The sequence below is a fragment of the Hyla sarda genome, chromosome 2 (genome assembly GCF_029499605.1).
Source record: "Hyla sarda isolate aHylSar1 chromosome 2, aHylSar1.hap1, whole genome shotgun sequence".
Classification (NCBI taxonomy): domain Eukaryota; kingdom Metazoa; phylum Chordata; class Amphibia; order Anura; family Hylidae; genus Hyla; species Hyla sarda.
In genome coordinates, this window is record NC_079190.1 from 311,236,661 (window position 1) to 311,255,492 (window position 18,832).

The 18,832-nt window shown below is 40.4% G+C and overlaps 1 protein-coding gene across 11 annotated transcripts in view; it reads right to left on the reverse strand.

Annotated features, from left to right (window-relative positions):
• ANKS1A (ankyrin repeat and sterile alpha motif domain containing 1A) overlaps positions 1-18,832 on the reverse strand; it is an 836,994-nt gene that overhangs the window by 690,275 nt on the left and 127,887 nt on the right. The window contains exon 1 of one of the 11 annotated variants that reach the window (XM_056557680.1): positions 7,311-7,409. The exons of 8 other annotated variants lie outside the window; for them this stretch is intronic. Coding sequence is in view for 2 of the 3 variants with exons in the window: in XM_056557679.1 (XP_056413654.1) it covers positions 5,233-5,235 (3 nt within the window). In the remaining variant the exon portion in view is untranslated. Of the gene's footprint in view, positions 1-5,232; positions 5,357-7,310; positions 7,410-18,832 lie in introns of those variants that run through there. 2 more of the 11 variants (XM_056557679.1, XM_056557678.1) reach the window with 2 other exon arrangements.

Genomic DNA, 18,832 nt, shown 5'->3' on the forward strand with positions numbered 1-18,832 from the left:
AACCAACCACAGAATCATTTCTGAAAGTCCTTCAGTTGCTTTTTAAAAAACTCAGTTGGCCTTTGTCGTGGAAATATTTTTTGGTTTGTCACATTGCCTTCATGGTGAGCATCATATTGTGCAATGTAATGCAGTTTTCTTGTAATTGACTATTACCACAGCTGGTGGTGGTGGTCAGTGACATATAAACCTCAATGCAGAGTGTAGTAGCCTGAATTACCATATTGTAATTTGTCTGTATCCACTGTGGGAGTGACCTTAGATACAATGGCTGTAGGTGTTATATGTGATACTGTACTTTAACATAGCAACATAGTAACATAGTTCATAAGGTTTAAAAAAGACCAGAGTCCATCAAGTTCAACCTACAACCCTAATAAGTCCCTATTGAGTTGAGTTGATCCAGAGGAAGGCAAAAAAAAAAAAAAAACTCATACTAGAGGTAAAAATTTCTTCCCGACTCCAAATATGGCAGTCAGAATAAATCCCTGGATCAATGTTCTAATAAAAAACGAGAAAAAAACAACAAGAGGTGCGCCCCTAGTGAGGACCGTTTGATGATAATGAAGGTGTAACATAAAGATGGGTTCTTACCCCTAGGTGTTGCGCTTAGAGCACAACACCTATAGTAGCGTAGAGATCAAGGGAAACCGCTGCCACGAGGAACCACCCGGTTTGACATCCGTCAGTCCGGTAGTAAGCAATGGGAAGAAATACGTGGATAGATTCCTCTTAAGAAGGCGCTGGTACCCAAGGATGGAGATAAACTTCTTTATTGGCAACGCGTTTCGATCCCGAACCGGGATCTTCGTCAGGCATACAGTACAATGAAATACGGTTACATTTATAGTGTAAGAGATTTGATGACCACTTCCGGGGAACCGGAAAACGACGTGTCATTGCTACGTGTCACTGGGGTAAACTTGACACTCACGTACAATATTTGTAAAATAGATGCAATAAATTTATGGACTAAAAAATATAATTAATAAAACGATAGAAAATTTGTGATAATTGTAAAAAATCTCATTTTAAAAAACTTAAAAGAATGAATGAAAATCAGTACCTTAAAAAGACCATTAGGTGGCAGTAGTATTGTAGTACATGAATGTGAAATGAGACCAGTACCTAAAAGTGCACATTAGATGGCGGTGTTGTGAAGGGGAAACATTGAGTGGTGTAATTGCTCCCAACGCACCACTAGATGGCAATGTGACCCTGGTTATGTATGTTAGTGTTATTTCCACATAGGAATAGCGTTCGTGGAGGAAGACAGCTGTTAGGTAAGTGAACGCCAGGGGTTCTTTTTTTATACATGCTGATAACATTAATAATTTATTAGTTTTTTTGGGGGGGAATGGGTTTATTTGTTGTTGCTTAATTAAAGAATAACTTCCGATAATTCATTGAGGCCATCAGGAACTAAAGTTCCCATCCTGTAGATCCAATATATTTCTTTCCGTTTTAGTTGTTCAAACCTATTGGAGGCGTTCTGTGGTATCGTTTCCAAAGGGGTGATAGTAATGGGATTTATTTTATCCGGATGGACTTGAGCGCAATGTTTAGAAACTCCATGTAATAAAAATTTATTTTTGATATTATGTCGGTGTTTGTTTAGTCTATTGTGAAGTGGTTGAGTGGTTCTTCCGACATACTGGATGACGTGGGTGAGAGAAATCACACACGGACTCACCCACGTCATCTAAAAAAAAACGGGTGAAAGATTTGATATTAAAGCTCATCTAACATGTCAATCTGACTATGTGATATATGTTATACAATGCATATGCTCACTCCAGTATGTCGGAAGAACCACTCAACCACTTCACAATAGACTAAACAAACACCGACATAATATCAAAAATAAATTTTTGTTACATGGAGTTTCTAAACATTGCGCTCAAGTCCATCCGGATAAAATAAATCCCATTACTATCACCCCTTTGGAAACGATACCACAGAACGCCTCCAATAGGTTTGAACAACTAAAACGGAAAGAAATATATTGGATCTACAGGATGGGAACTTTAGTTCCTGATGGCCTCAATGAATTATCGGAAGTTATTCTTTAATTAAGCAACAACAAATAAACCCATTCCCCCCAAAAAAAACTAATAAATTATTAATGTTATCAGCATGTATAAAAAAAGAACCCCTGGCGTTCACTTACCTAACAGCTGTCTTCCTCCACGAACGCTATTCCTATGTGGAAATAACACTAACATACATAACCAGGGTCACATTGCCATCTAGTGGTGCGTTGGGAGCAATTACACCACTCAATGTTTCCCCTTCACAACACCGCCATCTAATGTGCACTTTTAGGTACTGGTCTCATTTCACATTCATGTACTACAATACTACTGCCACCTAATGGTCTTTTTAAGGTACTGATTTTCATTCATTCTTTTAAGTTTTTTAAAATGAGATTTTTTACAATTATCACAAATTTTCTATCGTTTTATTAATTATATTTTTTAGTCCATAAATTTATTGCATCTATTTTACAAATATTGTACGTGAGTGTCAAGTTTACCCCAGTGACACGTAGCAATGACACGTCGTTTTCCGGTTCCCCGGAAGTGGTCATCAAATCTCTTACACTATAAATGTAACCGTATTTCATTGTACTGTATGCCTGACGAAGATCCCGGTTCGGGATCGAAACGTGTTGCCAATAAAGAAGTTTATCTCCATCCTTGGGTACCAGCGCCTTCTTAAGAGGAATCTATCCACGTATTTCTTCCCATTGGATCAATGTTCTGTCACTATAAATCTAGTATACATAACCAGTAATGTTATTACTCTCCAAAAAGGCATCCAGAAACTTTTTGAACTCTATTAGGCTCAGTTTCAACTAGTTTTTTTTTCCTGGTAGTTTTTGGATATCTGCCACTGGAGTTTTTGAGCCAAAGCCAGAAGTGTATTCAAAAGGAATAGGACAAATAAAGGAAGGACTTACACTTCTCCTCCCTTATGGATCCATTTCTGACTTTAGCTCAAGAACTGCAGTGGTAGTTTTCCAAAAACTGCCAGAAAAAAACCAAGTGGAAACCTAGCCTTACAGAGTTCACCATGACCACCTCCTCCGGGAGAGGATTCCACAGTCTCGCTGCTCTCACAGTAAAGAACCCCCGTCTGTGCTGGTGTAGAAACCTTCTTTCCTCTAGACATAGAGGATGCCCCCATGTTATAGATACAGTCCTGGGTATAAATAGATCATGGGAGAGATCTCTGTACTGTCCCCTGATATATTTATACATAGTTATTTAGTCTCCCCCTAAGCCTTCTTTTTTCTAAACTAAATAACCCTAATTCTGATAATCTTTCTGTGTACTGTGGTCCTCCCATTCCCCATATTACTCTGGTTGCCCATCTTTGAACCCTCTCCAGCTCCACTATATCTTTCTTGTACACTGGTGCCCAGTACTGTACACAGTATTCTATGTGTGGTCTAACTAGTGATTTATACAGCAATAGAATTATTTCCTTGTCGTGGGCATCTATACCCCTATTGATGCACCCCATGATTTTATTAGCTGTGGGAGTGGCTACTGAAATCCTCCCTTTTGTTGTCTGTATAAATAAACTGGACACTGACCTCCAGCAGGTATTCCTTCTATGCTGGAGGAGGAATCCATTGCAGGATCACTGACTGTGTGTTTTACCAACTACTGCAAATTCATTATCCAGGCAGGCACCACTGAAGCTGAATATTATTACAAATCTGGATTCCTACAACATTTGGCAAGTGAAGGTTGGAGGCAACCATGGTTCAGTGGCTGCATTTAACCACTTAAGGACTCAGGGCATACCTGTACACCCCGAGTCTGCTGCTTTTCTAGAACACGGACCCCGTCTAACAACGGCCGGGACCCGTGGCTAGTAGCCCTTTAGACTCGGCATTCCAAGTTGATCACCATGTCTAAAATGAAAGTAAACATATCCCGGCTACCCTAGTCGGCTGTTCGGGACCGCTGCTGCTAGATCGCAGTGTCCCAAAAAGCTGGAACACACAAGGAGGGTCTTTACCTGCCTCTTGTGTGTCCGATAGCCTGCTCAGTGCCTGAGATCAAGGCATGAGCAGACAAGCAATAGAATCATTGATCAATGTTATCCTATGGGATAACAATGATAAATGTAAAAGATCAGTGTGTGGAGTGTTATAGCCCCCTATTGGGGCTATAACATTGCAAAAGAAAAGTGGGGAAAAAGTGAGGGGGGGGGGGGAAGTTAACCCTTAAATTAAAAACATGTGGTTTTGCCGTGTGCGGAAATGTCCGAATTATAAAATTATATACGGTATACGGTTATTATTATTATATACGGTAGTTAAATAACCACATGGTCAATGGCGTATGCGCAACAAAATTCCAGTCCAAAATAGCATTTTGGGGTCACTTTTTATATCAAGAAAAAAATCAATAATAAGCAATCAAAAATTCTGATCAATACAAAAATGGTACTGCTAAAAACTTCAGATTATGGCGCCTAAAGATGAGCCCTCATACCACCCTGTATGCAGAAAAATAAAAAAGTTAGAGGGGTCAGAATAGGACAATTTTAAACACATTAATTTTCGTGCATGTAGGTATGATTTCTTCCAGAAGTACAACAAAATCAAACCTATATAAAGTAGGGTATCATTTTTTTCATATGGACCTACTGAAAAAAGAGAAGATGTCATTTTTACCCCCAAAAAATTACTGCTTAGAAACGGAAGCCCCTAAAATGTATAAAATGGCATTACTTCAAATTTGTCGCACAATGATATTTTTTTTCCAGTTTTGTTGTAGATTTTTGGGTAAAATGACTGATGTCATTACAAATTAGAATTGGCGGAGCAAAAAATAAGCCGTCATATGGATTTTTAGGTGAAAGTTGAAAGAATTATGATTTTTTTATAGGTAAGGAGGAGAAAATGAAAGTGCAAATACGGAAAAACCCTGAGTCCTTAACGGGCTAATGGATGTTTTGAAGCCATAGCGCTGACATTTAAAGTAATGAACATTGTATTTCTTGTTGCGTCTTTATATTTATACTTTATATTATCTGGCTAGCTATTGGGACAGCGTCTGCCTTTGTTTTATAGCCAGTCTGACATTAAGGGAAATTACCAGCATTGTGGCCCAATTTTGTATATAGATTGTGTTGTCTGTGTTTGGAGAGTAACTGATAAGTACTGGAGTGTGTTTTAAGAGTATTTCTGATAAGCAGAGTGTTCACATTTACCATATTGTTGGAGTATCAGAATCATATATATATAGGCGTTTGGTTGTGTGGAGTCACAATCTTTTTCTTGAGCAATCCAATTTTCCCATTCCCTGTTTAGTCGACACCACTGCAGCCAGGACTGTGATACAAACTTGTGACATCCATGGTAACATCCCACTCACTGGCAATAAAACACCAACTGTAGGTCTAACATGTCAAACTGTCTCCCTTAGGGAAACTAGGCCCCATACACTGTAAACTTTGCTAACACACTGAAGCAATAAAATCTATTCTGCTTTCAGATGATGTCCCTATAAATTTGTCAGGAGAAGACAGTCTAGCAGAAATCCAAGCCTCAATCAGCTATACTCCAACAAGTATTGTGGTAACCTGTGCACTCACGGATGAAAAGATATGTGCCATGGATGCCATACCTTACATTTAGGAACCAGACAGCTCAATCCCACTGGAGATGATGGCGGAAGTAAATCCAAACCTTTGGAAGGTAGATTAGTATGATGTGGGTTTGCTCCCTGTGTCTCCGGGGACAGTCAGGACAAAACCTGGTCGCACACTGTCAGGCCCAAGGCCTGATTATGGAAACATACATGTGTTTTTATTGTATCTGTGTATAAACTAAGACCTGGGGGTGAGAGGTCATTCAGACTGTGGGTTTGTGTATTGCATTTTATTGGGGTCTGGCTGTTTGTATCTCCTTTGAAGTCATGCACTCTGGTCCCATCATATAATCAAACAGATAAGGGGTCAGGAAGAGACATGCCCCACCTGGTGGGATCAGAGGGGAGGGGGGGGAAATGGAGTTTCCCTCCAAAGAAGCAGATAAGACTTAAAATGCTGGACTCAACTGTTGTTCAAGGCTGTGCCAGAAGCTGACAAGACCATCCTAAGAACAGCACTCTCATGGACTGCTATATCATCATGCTGTAAGAACTTCATCTTTTGTTTTCTGAACTTGTCTTGCAAAACTCTTTTATATATTTTTGTACCTGTATGCCATTTGTTCCTGTATTTTTATATAGTCAGCACTGTGATACCTTTTATCAGATTAAATGTTTAATTAATCAGCTCTGGTCTTTGATCTCTAAATATATGAGCTCACCTTTCTGAAGGCAGCTCTGGTGGAAACACGTTTATCTAAGGGTTAATTTGGTGACTTGCTGGGACTAGTAGTGGATACCCAGAGGTCTGGTGGCCTTAACCCTTGCACCATCACACTCTCTCTAATGTCTTGGCTGGACCGATAGGCTGTGATCGTGACACACACTACCCCGGCTACCACAATATCCCATATAGTGCAAATGGATAGTTTAAAGGTACAGATAGACCATTACCAAAGGGTGGGATTTTAACCAAGATTCAGCCCCCTGCAACATGCCCCTTTTTCCAGTAGCGAAGAAGACCATGAAAGGTCAGGAGGTCACTTATAGACTTGTACACGACCACAGAGCTATCAATGAGATTATCTTGAGCGACACCCCATTGGTCCCCAATCCACAAACATTGCTGGCCTCTATACCACCAAATTCATGCTGTTTTAGTGTGATTGACCTCGCTAATGTCAATACCTTTTTGCTTTCTCATTTCAGGGTCAGCAGTTGAGTTGGACATGCTTAGCCCAGGGCTCGGTGACCAGCCCATCTGAGTATAGTGGCAAGCTGAAGCTGGTATTAGACCAATGGATGCCTGACAATAGTGATGTCCTTTTAATACAGTATGTCGATGATTTGTTTATCTGTTGTCCAGACCGATCAACTTATTATACTGTCTCTCTGTTAAATCACGTAGCATCAACAGGAAATAAGGCTAGCAAGGATAAATTGCAGTTTTGTAGGGATAAGGTTACCTTCCTAGGTCATTGCATATCACAGGGCACTAAACATTTGACAGCTCAGAGGGGGACATGTATCAAAGAATTTACACCGTTTTTGTGTGTAAAAGCTGATTTTTGCGTTCATTCTGATAGAGCATTTCCTCCAGATGTGGTGATACGGGGTACCTTGGAGTGACATCTATAGTATGCACGGATTTATAAACTGCGTACTTTTCCTTTACAGACAAAAAATTTCCGCAATTACCTTTTCTTGAACGCAAATATAAGCCGTCTTGGACTGCACTTAGTGAGATGCTCTAAATCATCCATGTCATTTTTCAGAGCGGATTGCGAGATTACTCTGCCATGTACCTTTTAATAACAATGAAATTATTATGGACACTTGTGATCACCCGTTCACCCGCAGTAAAACCCCATACACCCAATAATACACCGGGTTATAGGCTGTTCCTGATGAGTGCAGGAGAATGCACCTGTGTAATGTAACCATGGTGACCAGAGCTAAGAATATACCACTGTAATGTGCAGGGGGAGAAGGGAAGTACAGCTCCCTTGCACAGGTCTATGTATATGTGTGATTATGTAGCAGAGCTGAGTATGTTATGTGTGTGTGAATGTAGCAGGGCTGAGTATGTTGTGTGTGTGTGTGTGTGTGTGTGAATATAGCAGGGCTGAGTATGTTGTGTGTGTGTGTGTGTGAATGTAGCAGAGCTGAGTAGGTTATGTGTGGGTGAATGTAGCAGAGCTGAGTATATTATGTGTGTGTATGTAGCAAAGCTGAGTATGTTGTGGGTTGTATGTATTAGAGCTGAGTATGTTGTGTGTGTGTGTGTGTATGTGTATGTGTATGTGTGTGTGTATGTGTATGTGTGTGTGTGTGTGTGTATGTGTGTGTGTGTGTGTGTGTGTGTGTGTGTGTGTGTGTGTGAAATATTCCATGGTTACTAGTGCCCAGACAAGCGATAACTGTATAAATAAAACATTTCTGAGCTTAAATGTGAGTGCAGGTGCAGTGACCAAGAAAAAATTAAAAAAAAGTGTGTGTGTGTGTATGTATATATATATATATATATATATATATATATATATATATATATATATATATATATATATATATATATATATATATATATAAAAAATTATATAACATTTTTCAATAATATTTTTTTTATAATTACTCACATAACACCTTTTCCCCCAAAAAATAAATAAATAAAACACAAAACAATAAAACTACAACAATTTCTGTGATTTCTACACTATCAAAAAGCTGGTGTGAAATTTATGATGAAAACTGGGCTCTCACCCCATGTATAAATATCATGTAAGGGTGCGTTCCCACAGGGCGTATTCCACGCTCACTATACACACAGGGCTTTCCGGCGGCAGTACTATGTGTGTAGTGAGTTTTGGAGGCGGGGCCGTGTGCCGTTGTGACTGACGCGCGGCTCCGCCTCCAAAACTCACTGCACACATTGGGCTGCCGCCGGAATGCCCTGTGTGTATAGTGAGCAAGGAAAACGCAGCGTATTTCCTGCTGCTGCCCTAAATTTTGCGCAACGTGAAATACGCTGCGTATACGCCCTGTGGGAAGGCACCCTAAAGCAGAAAATATATGTGGACACGCCCACTTTTACAAAACTGACGTGAACAGTGTAAACTGCAGCACAAAGCTCTTTAAAAATGTGGCAATACTTTTCGTTCGCGCAAAAATTTCTTGTTTTATTTTTTGGCGTAAAATTCTTTGAGAATCTCCCCCTCTGTATACTTTATACAGATTTATGATTTTACTATTATGCAGAGTTTTGTTTGGCGCACACTGCTGCTACAGCACTTCTAGCTATGAGCAGTGAACAGTGTACCATGCAAGGTAGAGAAGGAGTGCACGAGAGCGCGAAGGGGGGGGCGTTTCTAATTTTGCACAAAATTTATCAAAGGAGTGTACAGCCTTAGTAAATCTTGAGCAAGAGTGTAAATTGGACAGCAGTGTAAAGGGGTAGAACTGTGTCTACAATAGACACATAATGATACATGTCCCCCAGAGAGTACAAGTTTTAAAAGAATTTTCCCGGGCCGCAAAACAGAGCTATTCTGGGTTTAATCAATTACTGTAGAGATTGGGTACCAAACATTTCCACAACCCTGAGTCCTCTATATGAGAAAGCATCCGCTACATCTTTTACTTTGACAGATGAGGACTGGCTGACACTTTTTGATGAAAAAACTACGAAGTGCCCTTCTACCTATTCTGCTAAGCAAAGGGCATGCCATAGGGGTCTCTACTTAATGCCATGGGACTAGATACAGATCTATCATGTATCTCTCTAAGACTCTGGACCCTGTAATTAGGGGATCACCAGAATGTGTCTGTGACGTAGCCACCTGTGCACTTTTGCTACAAAAAGTCAGCAAATTATTTCTAGACTCACCTTTAACTCTGTTCACACCCCACTCAGTACAGGAGATCTTGAACCAAGTGAAAACTAAACATCTTTCAGCAGCTGGTCTAACAAAGACCACTCTACTATGAAGATCAAGCCGCCACGTCGCAAGTTTGAAGCCGGAAAGAATATGACAAAAAGGGGGGGGAACTGTTGTGGAAATATTTGTCACATTGCCTTCATGGAGAGCGTCACATTGTGCAATGTAACGCTGTTTGTTGTTATTGACTATTAGCACAGCTGCAGATGTGGTGGTCAGTGACATATAAACCTCAATGCACAGTTATGTAGCCTGAATTACCATATTGTAATTTGTCTGTATCCACTGTGGGAGTGACCTTAGATACAGTGGCTGTAGGTGTGACATTTGATACTGTACTGTGGGAGTGACCTTAGATACAGTAGCTGTAGGTGTGACATGTGATACTGTACTGTGGGAGTAGCTATTGAAAACCACCCTTTTGTTGTCTGTATAAATAAACTGGACACTGACCTCCAGCAGGTATTCTTTCTATGCTGGAGGCATAATCAGTTGCAGGATCACTGACACACTGGGGGAGATTTATCAAAACCTGTGCAGAGGATAATTTGCCCAGTTGCCCATAGCAACCAATCAGATATCTTCTTTCATTTTTAACAAGGCCTCTGCAAAATGAAAGAAGCGATCTGATTGGTTGCTATGGGTAACTGAGCAACTTTTTCTTTGCAAAAGTTTTGATAAATCTCCCCCACTGTGTTTTTCCAACTATTGCAAATTCACTATCCTTGGCAGGCACCACTGAAACTGAATATTATTACAAGTCAACTTCCATGTGTATTTTATGGAGGATTGGCTTCTTTCTTATCACTCGGCCAAAAAGCAATGATTGGTGGAGTGCTGCAGTGTTGGCCTTCTGGAATTTTTTCCTATCTGATCTGTCTGATCTCTCTGGCGGAGATTTAGAGAAACATTTGCATAGGTAAAGTTGACCAGATGCCCACAGCAACATATAAAATTACTTCATATATTTTTGGAGGCCTTTTTAATAAAAAATGAAAGAAGTAATCTGATTGGCTGCGATGGTCAACTGCAGAAGTTTTGATAAATCTCCCCATTAGATTTTTCTTCTCATGGCCTTGTTTTCATCATATGCATTGTCAGCCATGAAACCTTACAAATACAGGACTGTGACTTTCCAAATAATGAACAATTAAAGGATGCCTGTCGTTAGCAAAAACTTTTTATATAATGTAGATAATACATTGTCCTCCAACACTTCCTGCAGGGAAGCTACATAGCTGCAGGAACAAAAACATACACATTTTTTAACCAATGTTATCTATATTAATATGGGGAGATTTTGCAAAACCTGTGAAGTGGAAAAGTTCACCAGTTGCCTATAGCAATCAGATTGCTTCTTTCATTTTTAAAGAGGCCTGTGAAAAATTAAAGTCATCTCATTGGTTGCTATGGGGAACTGCACCGCTTTTCCTCTACACAAGTTATGATAAATCTCCCTCATAATTTTATTTTCTACATTATATCAAAAGTTTCTGCTAATGAAAGGCACACTGTAACTGAATTTATCACAGGTGACGTCAATCAAGGTGTAGAAATATCTTAGATGCTTTAAAGAAATGGGAGGCCCCCTTAGCTTAAGTTTAAGTGTCATAGAAAAGGGTGTGAACTTATGTCCACGTATAACTTGACAAATTTGCAAATAAATTTGTAAATTCTGTTTTCACATTTATTAGAGGGCAGTGAGTACAGAATGAAGATGGGAAAAAAGCACAAGGCTGCAACATAAATAAAATTGCAATAAAAGGGAGCTTCAGTGCTCAAACCCAAAGTGACATACAGCACCTTAACCCCTTAAGGACCAATACAAATAAACCTGTACGCCCCTGAAAGACCAGGCCTGTTTTTTTCAAATCGGGGATGTCTGTCTTTATTAGAGAATAACTCTGGTAACGTTTTGCCAATCACGAAAATTCTGACATTGTTCTTTTGTCACAAGTTGTCCTTCATGAACATAGTAAAAGTAAGCCGATATCATTTGTAGTTTTTTTTTTTACAATGCAAAAAAATCATGAAATTTTAACAAAAAATAAAAAATGTTTGCTATATTAACACTAATAGGTTGCATATATTTATACTTACTGACCAAATAGTTTATGAAACTTATACTTTCAGATGTCTACTTTATTTTGACGTCATTTTTTTGTTTTTAATTAACATTTTAAATTAGTTAGAAGCCTAACAATTTAAATTGAAATTTTGAAAATTTGAAAAGTACATCTTTTTATATGTGCTATGCAAGGTTTGCAGAAATTAAAAGGTAGTAGACATAGGAACACCCCCCCCAAATGACCTCATTTTAAAAACTAGACCCCTCAAGGTATTCGCTAGGGGGTACAATATTTTAACATAGTTTTTTTGGCAGGAATTATTACAATGCCAGTGTTAAAAATTTGAAATTTGGAATTTTTCACACATGCATCATTTGGGGGGCATATTTTTTGTACATCACTTCTGATATTGAAAGAAATGCACCCTATATTTTATTTAGCGGCTTGTCCCATGTTCGGAAATACCCCCGCTTAGGCCATATATGGTTCCTTGGCCGCGTGGTAGGACTCAGAAGGAGAGGAGCGCCATTTGGCTTTCAGGGCAGAACAGTACCCCAACCCCCCACAAGTGACCCCATTTATATACCGCACCCCTACAAGTTATTGGCTGGACCAGGGACCTCTATGATTGGTCCTTGATCGGCTGGCAGTATAACGCGTCTGTCTGTGACAGTTAAGGCTCCTGATGGATATATCCGCCATGTTGTGGGAATAAGCACCAGCTTATGGCGAATATATCCATCACTGCTGCGGCTGGGTAGCTCAGTGTGTCAGCTCATGACTGCTGGCGGGAAATCCACCGCTATGAATGGACACACAAAGCTACCAAGCCGCAGCAGGGAGCTCATTACCATGACTGCTGCATAATGTGTAGGATCACATGGTGGAGATCCGCAGCATCCTACACATTATGCAATTTTTTTTATTAGATTCATTTCATAAATGTATTTTTTTATATATATATATATATATATATATATATATATATATATATATATATATATATATATGTATTACACTTTTATTACATTTTTATTTATTTTTACACTTCTATTTATTTATTTTTACACTTTTTAATGCTTTGGAATACGTAGTAGCATTGCAGTTATATGCTGCCTGCCAGTTTTCACTAGCAGGCAGCATATCAGGACGTGCCTCAGGCACGTCCTTTCAGGCAATACCCAAGGCAGACCTGGGGGTCTTTGTAGGACCCCCGGCTGCCCAGGTATGCAGCAGCACCCCGCGATGCTCCAGGGTGCTGCAGAGGAGACAAAGGGAGCTCCCTCCCTCTGTCATAACACTTACATCCCGCGGTCACTTCCGACCGCGGCTGTAAGGGTTAAAACTGCCGGAACCGAAGTTTACTTCGGTCCAGGCAGTGCAGCAGGGTCCCGGCTGTGTGATACAGCCGAGTCCCTGCCGCGATCTCGTGGGTGCACTGGGCAGCACCCACGAGAATAATGGACGAGTATAGACGTCCAGGTGCCGGAACGCCCGCCAACCTGGACGTCTATACTCGTCCATGGTCGTTATCGGGTTAAGGGTATGTTCACAAATACAGGATCCTGCACAGGATTTGTAACTGCAAATTAGAAGCTGTGTTCAGTCATTTAGTTTACATTGAAATCTGCAGCAGAAAATCCTGCGCAACAAATCTGCACAGAATACTGTATGTGTAAACTTATGTCCACGTATAACTTGAAAAATTTGAAAATAAAATTGCAAAATTCTGTTTTCACATTCATTAGAGGGCAGCGAGTACTGAATGAAGTAATGAAGATGGGGAAAAAAGCACAAGGCTGCAACATAAAAAAAATTGCAATAAAAGGGAGCTTCAGTGCTCAAACCCAAAGTGACATACAGGGCCTTAAGTGTACGTTCACACGTACAGGATCCTGCACAGGATTTGTAACTGCAGATCATTTAGTTTACATTGACATCTGCAGCATAAAATCCTGCACATTAAATCTGCACAGGATACTGTACGTGTAAACACACCATAAATATGTATTCACTTTTATCATGGTAAACCAAAGATTTAAAATGTATTTCTTTGCAATTTTAGGTAATAAACAGACAAAACATAGTCCATTTGGTGGTGGGGGGGAGAAATGTTACACAGATTTCGAAATTTACAAATAAAAATGGAAAAACTGTTGAGTGCATAGGTATTCACCCACTTTACCTCCAACAGAGATCTGGTGCAACCAATTGCCTTCTCAAGTCTCATTTGCAAGTGTCATAATTAGTAACTTGGGTCCACCTGTCTGGAATTTAATGTCAGTACAAATACACTTGTTCTCTACAAGGCAGAGTTTGTTAGAGAGCATTACTGAACAAATAGCAATGTGAATATTAAGGAGCTCACCAAAGGGGTCAGGGATAAAATAGTGGAGAAATACAAACAGAGTTAGGTAATATTATATATATATATATATATATATATATATATATATATACACACACACACACACACACACACACACACACACCAAGGAAAATGCAACACTACTTATCTACTCATGATGCAAAATGGTGCCAGTGCTGTACAAGACCTGATCAAAGTCCATCCATAAAGAACCAAACCAAAGCGCAGCACTCCAACTGACTGATTTATTTTCTCATACTTCGTTTCAACTCCTGGAGCCATTTTCAAGCATGATGATCATGCTTGAAAATGGCTCCAGGAGGAGTTGAAACACTGTAATGCTCACAGGAGAAAATAAATCAGTCAGATGGAGTGCTGCGCTTTGATTTGGTTCTTTATTTTGTCATATGAGCATTACAACGTTTTAACTCCTCCTGGAGCAATTTTTAAGAATCATCATCATGCTTGAAAATGGCTGCAGGAGTTAAAACGTTGTAATGCTCACATGAGAAAATAAATCACAGTCAGTTGGAGTGCTGCGCCTTGGTTTGGTGCGTGGGTGCAGTCAGTCTCTGGGACCCCGGTCTTTGAAAATGGTGGTGTGAGGCCACAGAAACGTTGCCTGTTTTTATCTTGGAATAAATTATTTTGCACATTTATTTGGAGTGCTGCGGTCGCCCTTTTTGTTTATATATATATATATATATATATATATATATATATATATATACACACACACACACACACATACATACATGCAAATAGGTCCGGTTGCAGTATAGAGGCAAGGAAACAGGCAAGGAAACTTTTCAAATCAAAGTTCAGAGTTTTATTCACACGTGGTACACAGCAATCAGTCTTTAAATTCAGAACCATGAAAAATTTTAGGAAAGTCCACCTGTATTCCTTAGGTGTTTGTTCACCCTTGAGGCCATGCCATGCGGCATCAAGCAAGTCTTTTCCAGGCCTCTAGGCAGACTGTTCACCAGCTTCCAAACTTGCAGCAAACACAGGGAAGAACTCCACATACAGCTCTATCTGGCAGTGTGAGCTACAACTAGCAAATCCCCCTCAGCTGGTGGAACAGGCTGCCTTTAAGGCCAACAAAAGGCGGCCTGGATTGTGGGCAATGACCCCCACCCTTGTGCTAATTTTTTGCTATCTGTATTTTTTATTGGTACCATTTTTGTTTTGATGGGACTTTTTGATCGCTTATTATAAAAAATGTTAGGGTATACAAAAGGACCAAAAATAATAAAAAAAAAGTACCAAAGTCCAAAATTGTGTATGTAAACACCATTGAAAGAGGTAAGCTACCTCCACAATGGTGTCCCCCCCCCCAAGGGGTCTGATGAATACTTAAACAAGGCACAGTATCACTTCTTTTCTGTGCAGTTCCTACTGAAGTCATGGGTTTCCGCACGCTAACACTGCACGGTTTTTCCTATGGATATCAGTGGTGTTACTGCAGCAAAAACCACATGGCTATTTGCAACGTGACCATGCCCTTAAAAGAGTTTTTCTTTTTTTGTTAATTTACAGGAAACAGACTAGCATACAGTTGTACCTAGTCTTCTTACAGCCTCTCAGCTTCGATATTTAGCCCAAATAGTCTCTCATTAAAAGCAAACTTGCTGGCACTGCAAGGTATCCCTTATATCCTAAGCTGTGGCGTTATGTTCATTAATGTGCTAACTCTTGTCCATACTTGTGGTGCACACTGATTCAAGGATCAGTATAACTGGTACAATACATATAATTCAGTCCCAAGGCCAAAATGAAGCTGTAAAGTAAAACTATTGTTGCATGTGTTATCATGACCACTGGAAAAATAAGGTTGCATTTATGCAGAGTTCTTTGGAGTGTAATAATTTTTATTTATACTGCAGAGCACTGTGTAAAGGAGATACAATTACAACCACTTCTCACCTGAGAGCAGGTTTGCAGTCCGCTCAGTCAATGACCACAAACAAATATTTTACAAGATTCATTTATCCGTCCTTACAATACTGCAACAAAGATAAGATGCATACAAGTATATTGTTATATTGCCAGAGTGTCCAACATAGCATGGAGGCACAGCCAGGAAGAATTGGTGGTGAGCATAGCAGTCGACTTTATCCCATGGCTAAGGCACAGGGATGTGGACTCCAGTGAGGGATAGATGCAACCTTTAAAAGAATACAAATCCATATGTGGACAAAAAATTGTGGGGTGTTAACGCTCACTATACTCCTTGTTACGTTCCTTGAGGGGTATAGTTTCCAAAATAGTATGCAATGTGTTTTTTTTTTTTTTTTTTTTTTTTTTTGCTGTTCTGGCACCAAGGGGGCTTCCTAAATGCAACATGGCCCCCAAAAAGCATGACTGCAAAATTTGTTTTCAAAAATCCTAAAGTTGCTCTTTCCCTCTTGAGCCATGTTGTGAGCCCACAGAGCACTTTATGTCAACATTTGAGGTATTTACGTACTCGAGAGAAAATGGGCTACAAACTTTGGGTGGGGGGGGGGCTCTTTCCCCTTTTACCACTTTTTTTTACCAAAAAAGCGGGGCTACAAGAACATGTTAGTGTAAAAAACGCAGATTTTGATTTTTATCCTCCAATTTGCTGCAATTCTTGAGAAACATCCAAAGGGTTAACATACTTTTTGAATGTCATTTTGAAAACTTTGAAGCCCTCTAATGTCTTCAAAAAGTAAAAATAGGTAAATTTTATGATGTCAACATAAAGTAGACATATTTTATTTGTGAATCAATATAAAATGTATTTGGAATATCCATTTTCCTTACAAGCAAAGAGTTTCAATGTTAGAAAAATGCAAAATTTTCAAAATTTTTATGAAATTTTGTGATTTTTCACCAAGAAAGGATGCAAGTAACGACAAAAATTTACGGCTATGTTAAAATAGAATATGTCACGAAAAAACTATCTCGGAATCAGAATAATCGGTAAAAGAACCCAGATGTTAAAGGGGTTATCCAGGGAAAAACTTTTTTATATATATATCAACTGGCTCCAGAAAGTTAAACAGATTTGTAAATTACTTCTATTAAAAAATCTTAATCCTTTCAGTACTTAAGAGCTTCTGAAGTTAGAGTTGTTCTTTTCTGTCTAAGTGCTCTCCGATGACGTGTCTTGGGAACCGCCCAGTTAAGAAGCAAATTTCCATGCCAAACCTCTTCTAAACTGGGCGGTTCCCGAGACAAGTGTCATCAGAGAGCACTTAGACAGAAAAGAACAACCTTAACTTCAGAAGCTCATAAGTACTGAAAGGATTAAGATTTTTTAATAGAAGTAATTTACAAATCTGTTTAACTTTCTGGAGCCAGTTGATATATAAAAAAAACATCCTTAAGGACCAAGGGCGTACAGGTACGCCTTTGCTCCCTGGTACTTAAGGACCAAGGGCGTACCTGTACGCCCGTGGGAATTTCGGACCCCGCCGCGCGCCGGGCGGGGATCGCGCCAGGGTGACTGCTGATATCTATCAGCAGGCACCCCGCGCAAATGCCCAGGGGGGTCATTAGACCCCCCCCATTTCGGCGATCGGCGCAAATCGCAAGTGAATTCCCACTTGCGATTTGCGCCGATTCCGGGTCATACGAGTCTATGGTGACCCGGTGACCCGGAATAGAAGGGGGATCGCGGGTGTCCTAGACACCCACGATCCCCCTGTAGCGATAGGAGTGAGGTGGCAGGGTTGCCACCCCTCCTATCTCTGCTATTGGTGGTCTAGACGCGACCACCAATAGCAGATCGGGGGCGGAGGGATTTACTTTCGGTTTCCCCGTCCTGCCCACCCACAATAGGCGGGGCAGAACGGGGAAACCGACAGGGACCGGCGCCGAAGATCCACTTACCCATCGGCGACGATCGGCAGCGGGCGACGATCGGCGGAAGAAGAGGACCGCAACGCAGCTCCCTGGATCCAACGGAAGCCGGTGAGTTACTTAGCAACATCTGGAGGGCTACAGTCTGAGACCACTATAGTGGTCTCTAAACTGTAACCCTCCAGATGTTGCAAAACTACAACTCCCAGCATGCCCAGAGAGCTGTTTAGGCTTGCTGGGAGTTGCAGTTTTGCAACAGCTGGAGGTCTACAGTTTGAGACCACTGCAAAGTGATCTCTATACTGTGCACCTCCAGATCTTGCAAAACTACAACTCCCAGCATGCCCAGACAGCAGTTTGCTGTCTGGGCATGCTGGGAGTTGTAGTTTTGCAACATCTGGAGGTCCACAGTTTGGAGACCACTATGCAGTGGTCTCTAAACTATAGCTCTACAGATGTTGCAAAACTGCAACTCCCAGCAAGCCTAAACAGCAAACAGCTGTCTCTGCATGCTGGGAGTTGTAGTTGCAATCCCTCCAGCTGTTGCATAACTACATCTCCCAGCATGCCTTTCGGCGATCAGTACATGCTGGGAGTTGAAATTTTGCAACAGCTGGAGGCACACTGGTTGGAAAATACTGAGTTAGGTAACAGAACCTAACTGAAGGTTTTCCAACCAGTGTGCCTCCAGCTGTTGCAAAAGTACAACTCCCAGCATGCACGGTCTGTCAGTACATGCTAGGAGTTGTAGTTTTGAAACAGCTGGAGGTTTGCCCCCCCATGTGAACGTACAGGGTACATTCACACTGGCGGGTTTACAGTAAGTTTTCTGCTTCAAGTTTGGGCTGTGGCAAATTTTTCACCGCAGCGCAAACTCCTAGCGGTAAATTCACTGTAAACCCGCCAGTGTGAATGTACCCTAAAAACACTACACTACACTTACACATAATAAAGAGTAAAACACAACATATACACCCCCTTACACTGTCCCCCTAATAAAAAATAAAAAACCTATTG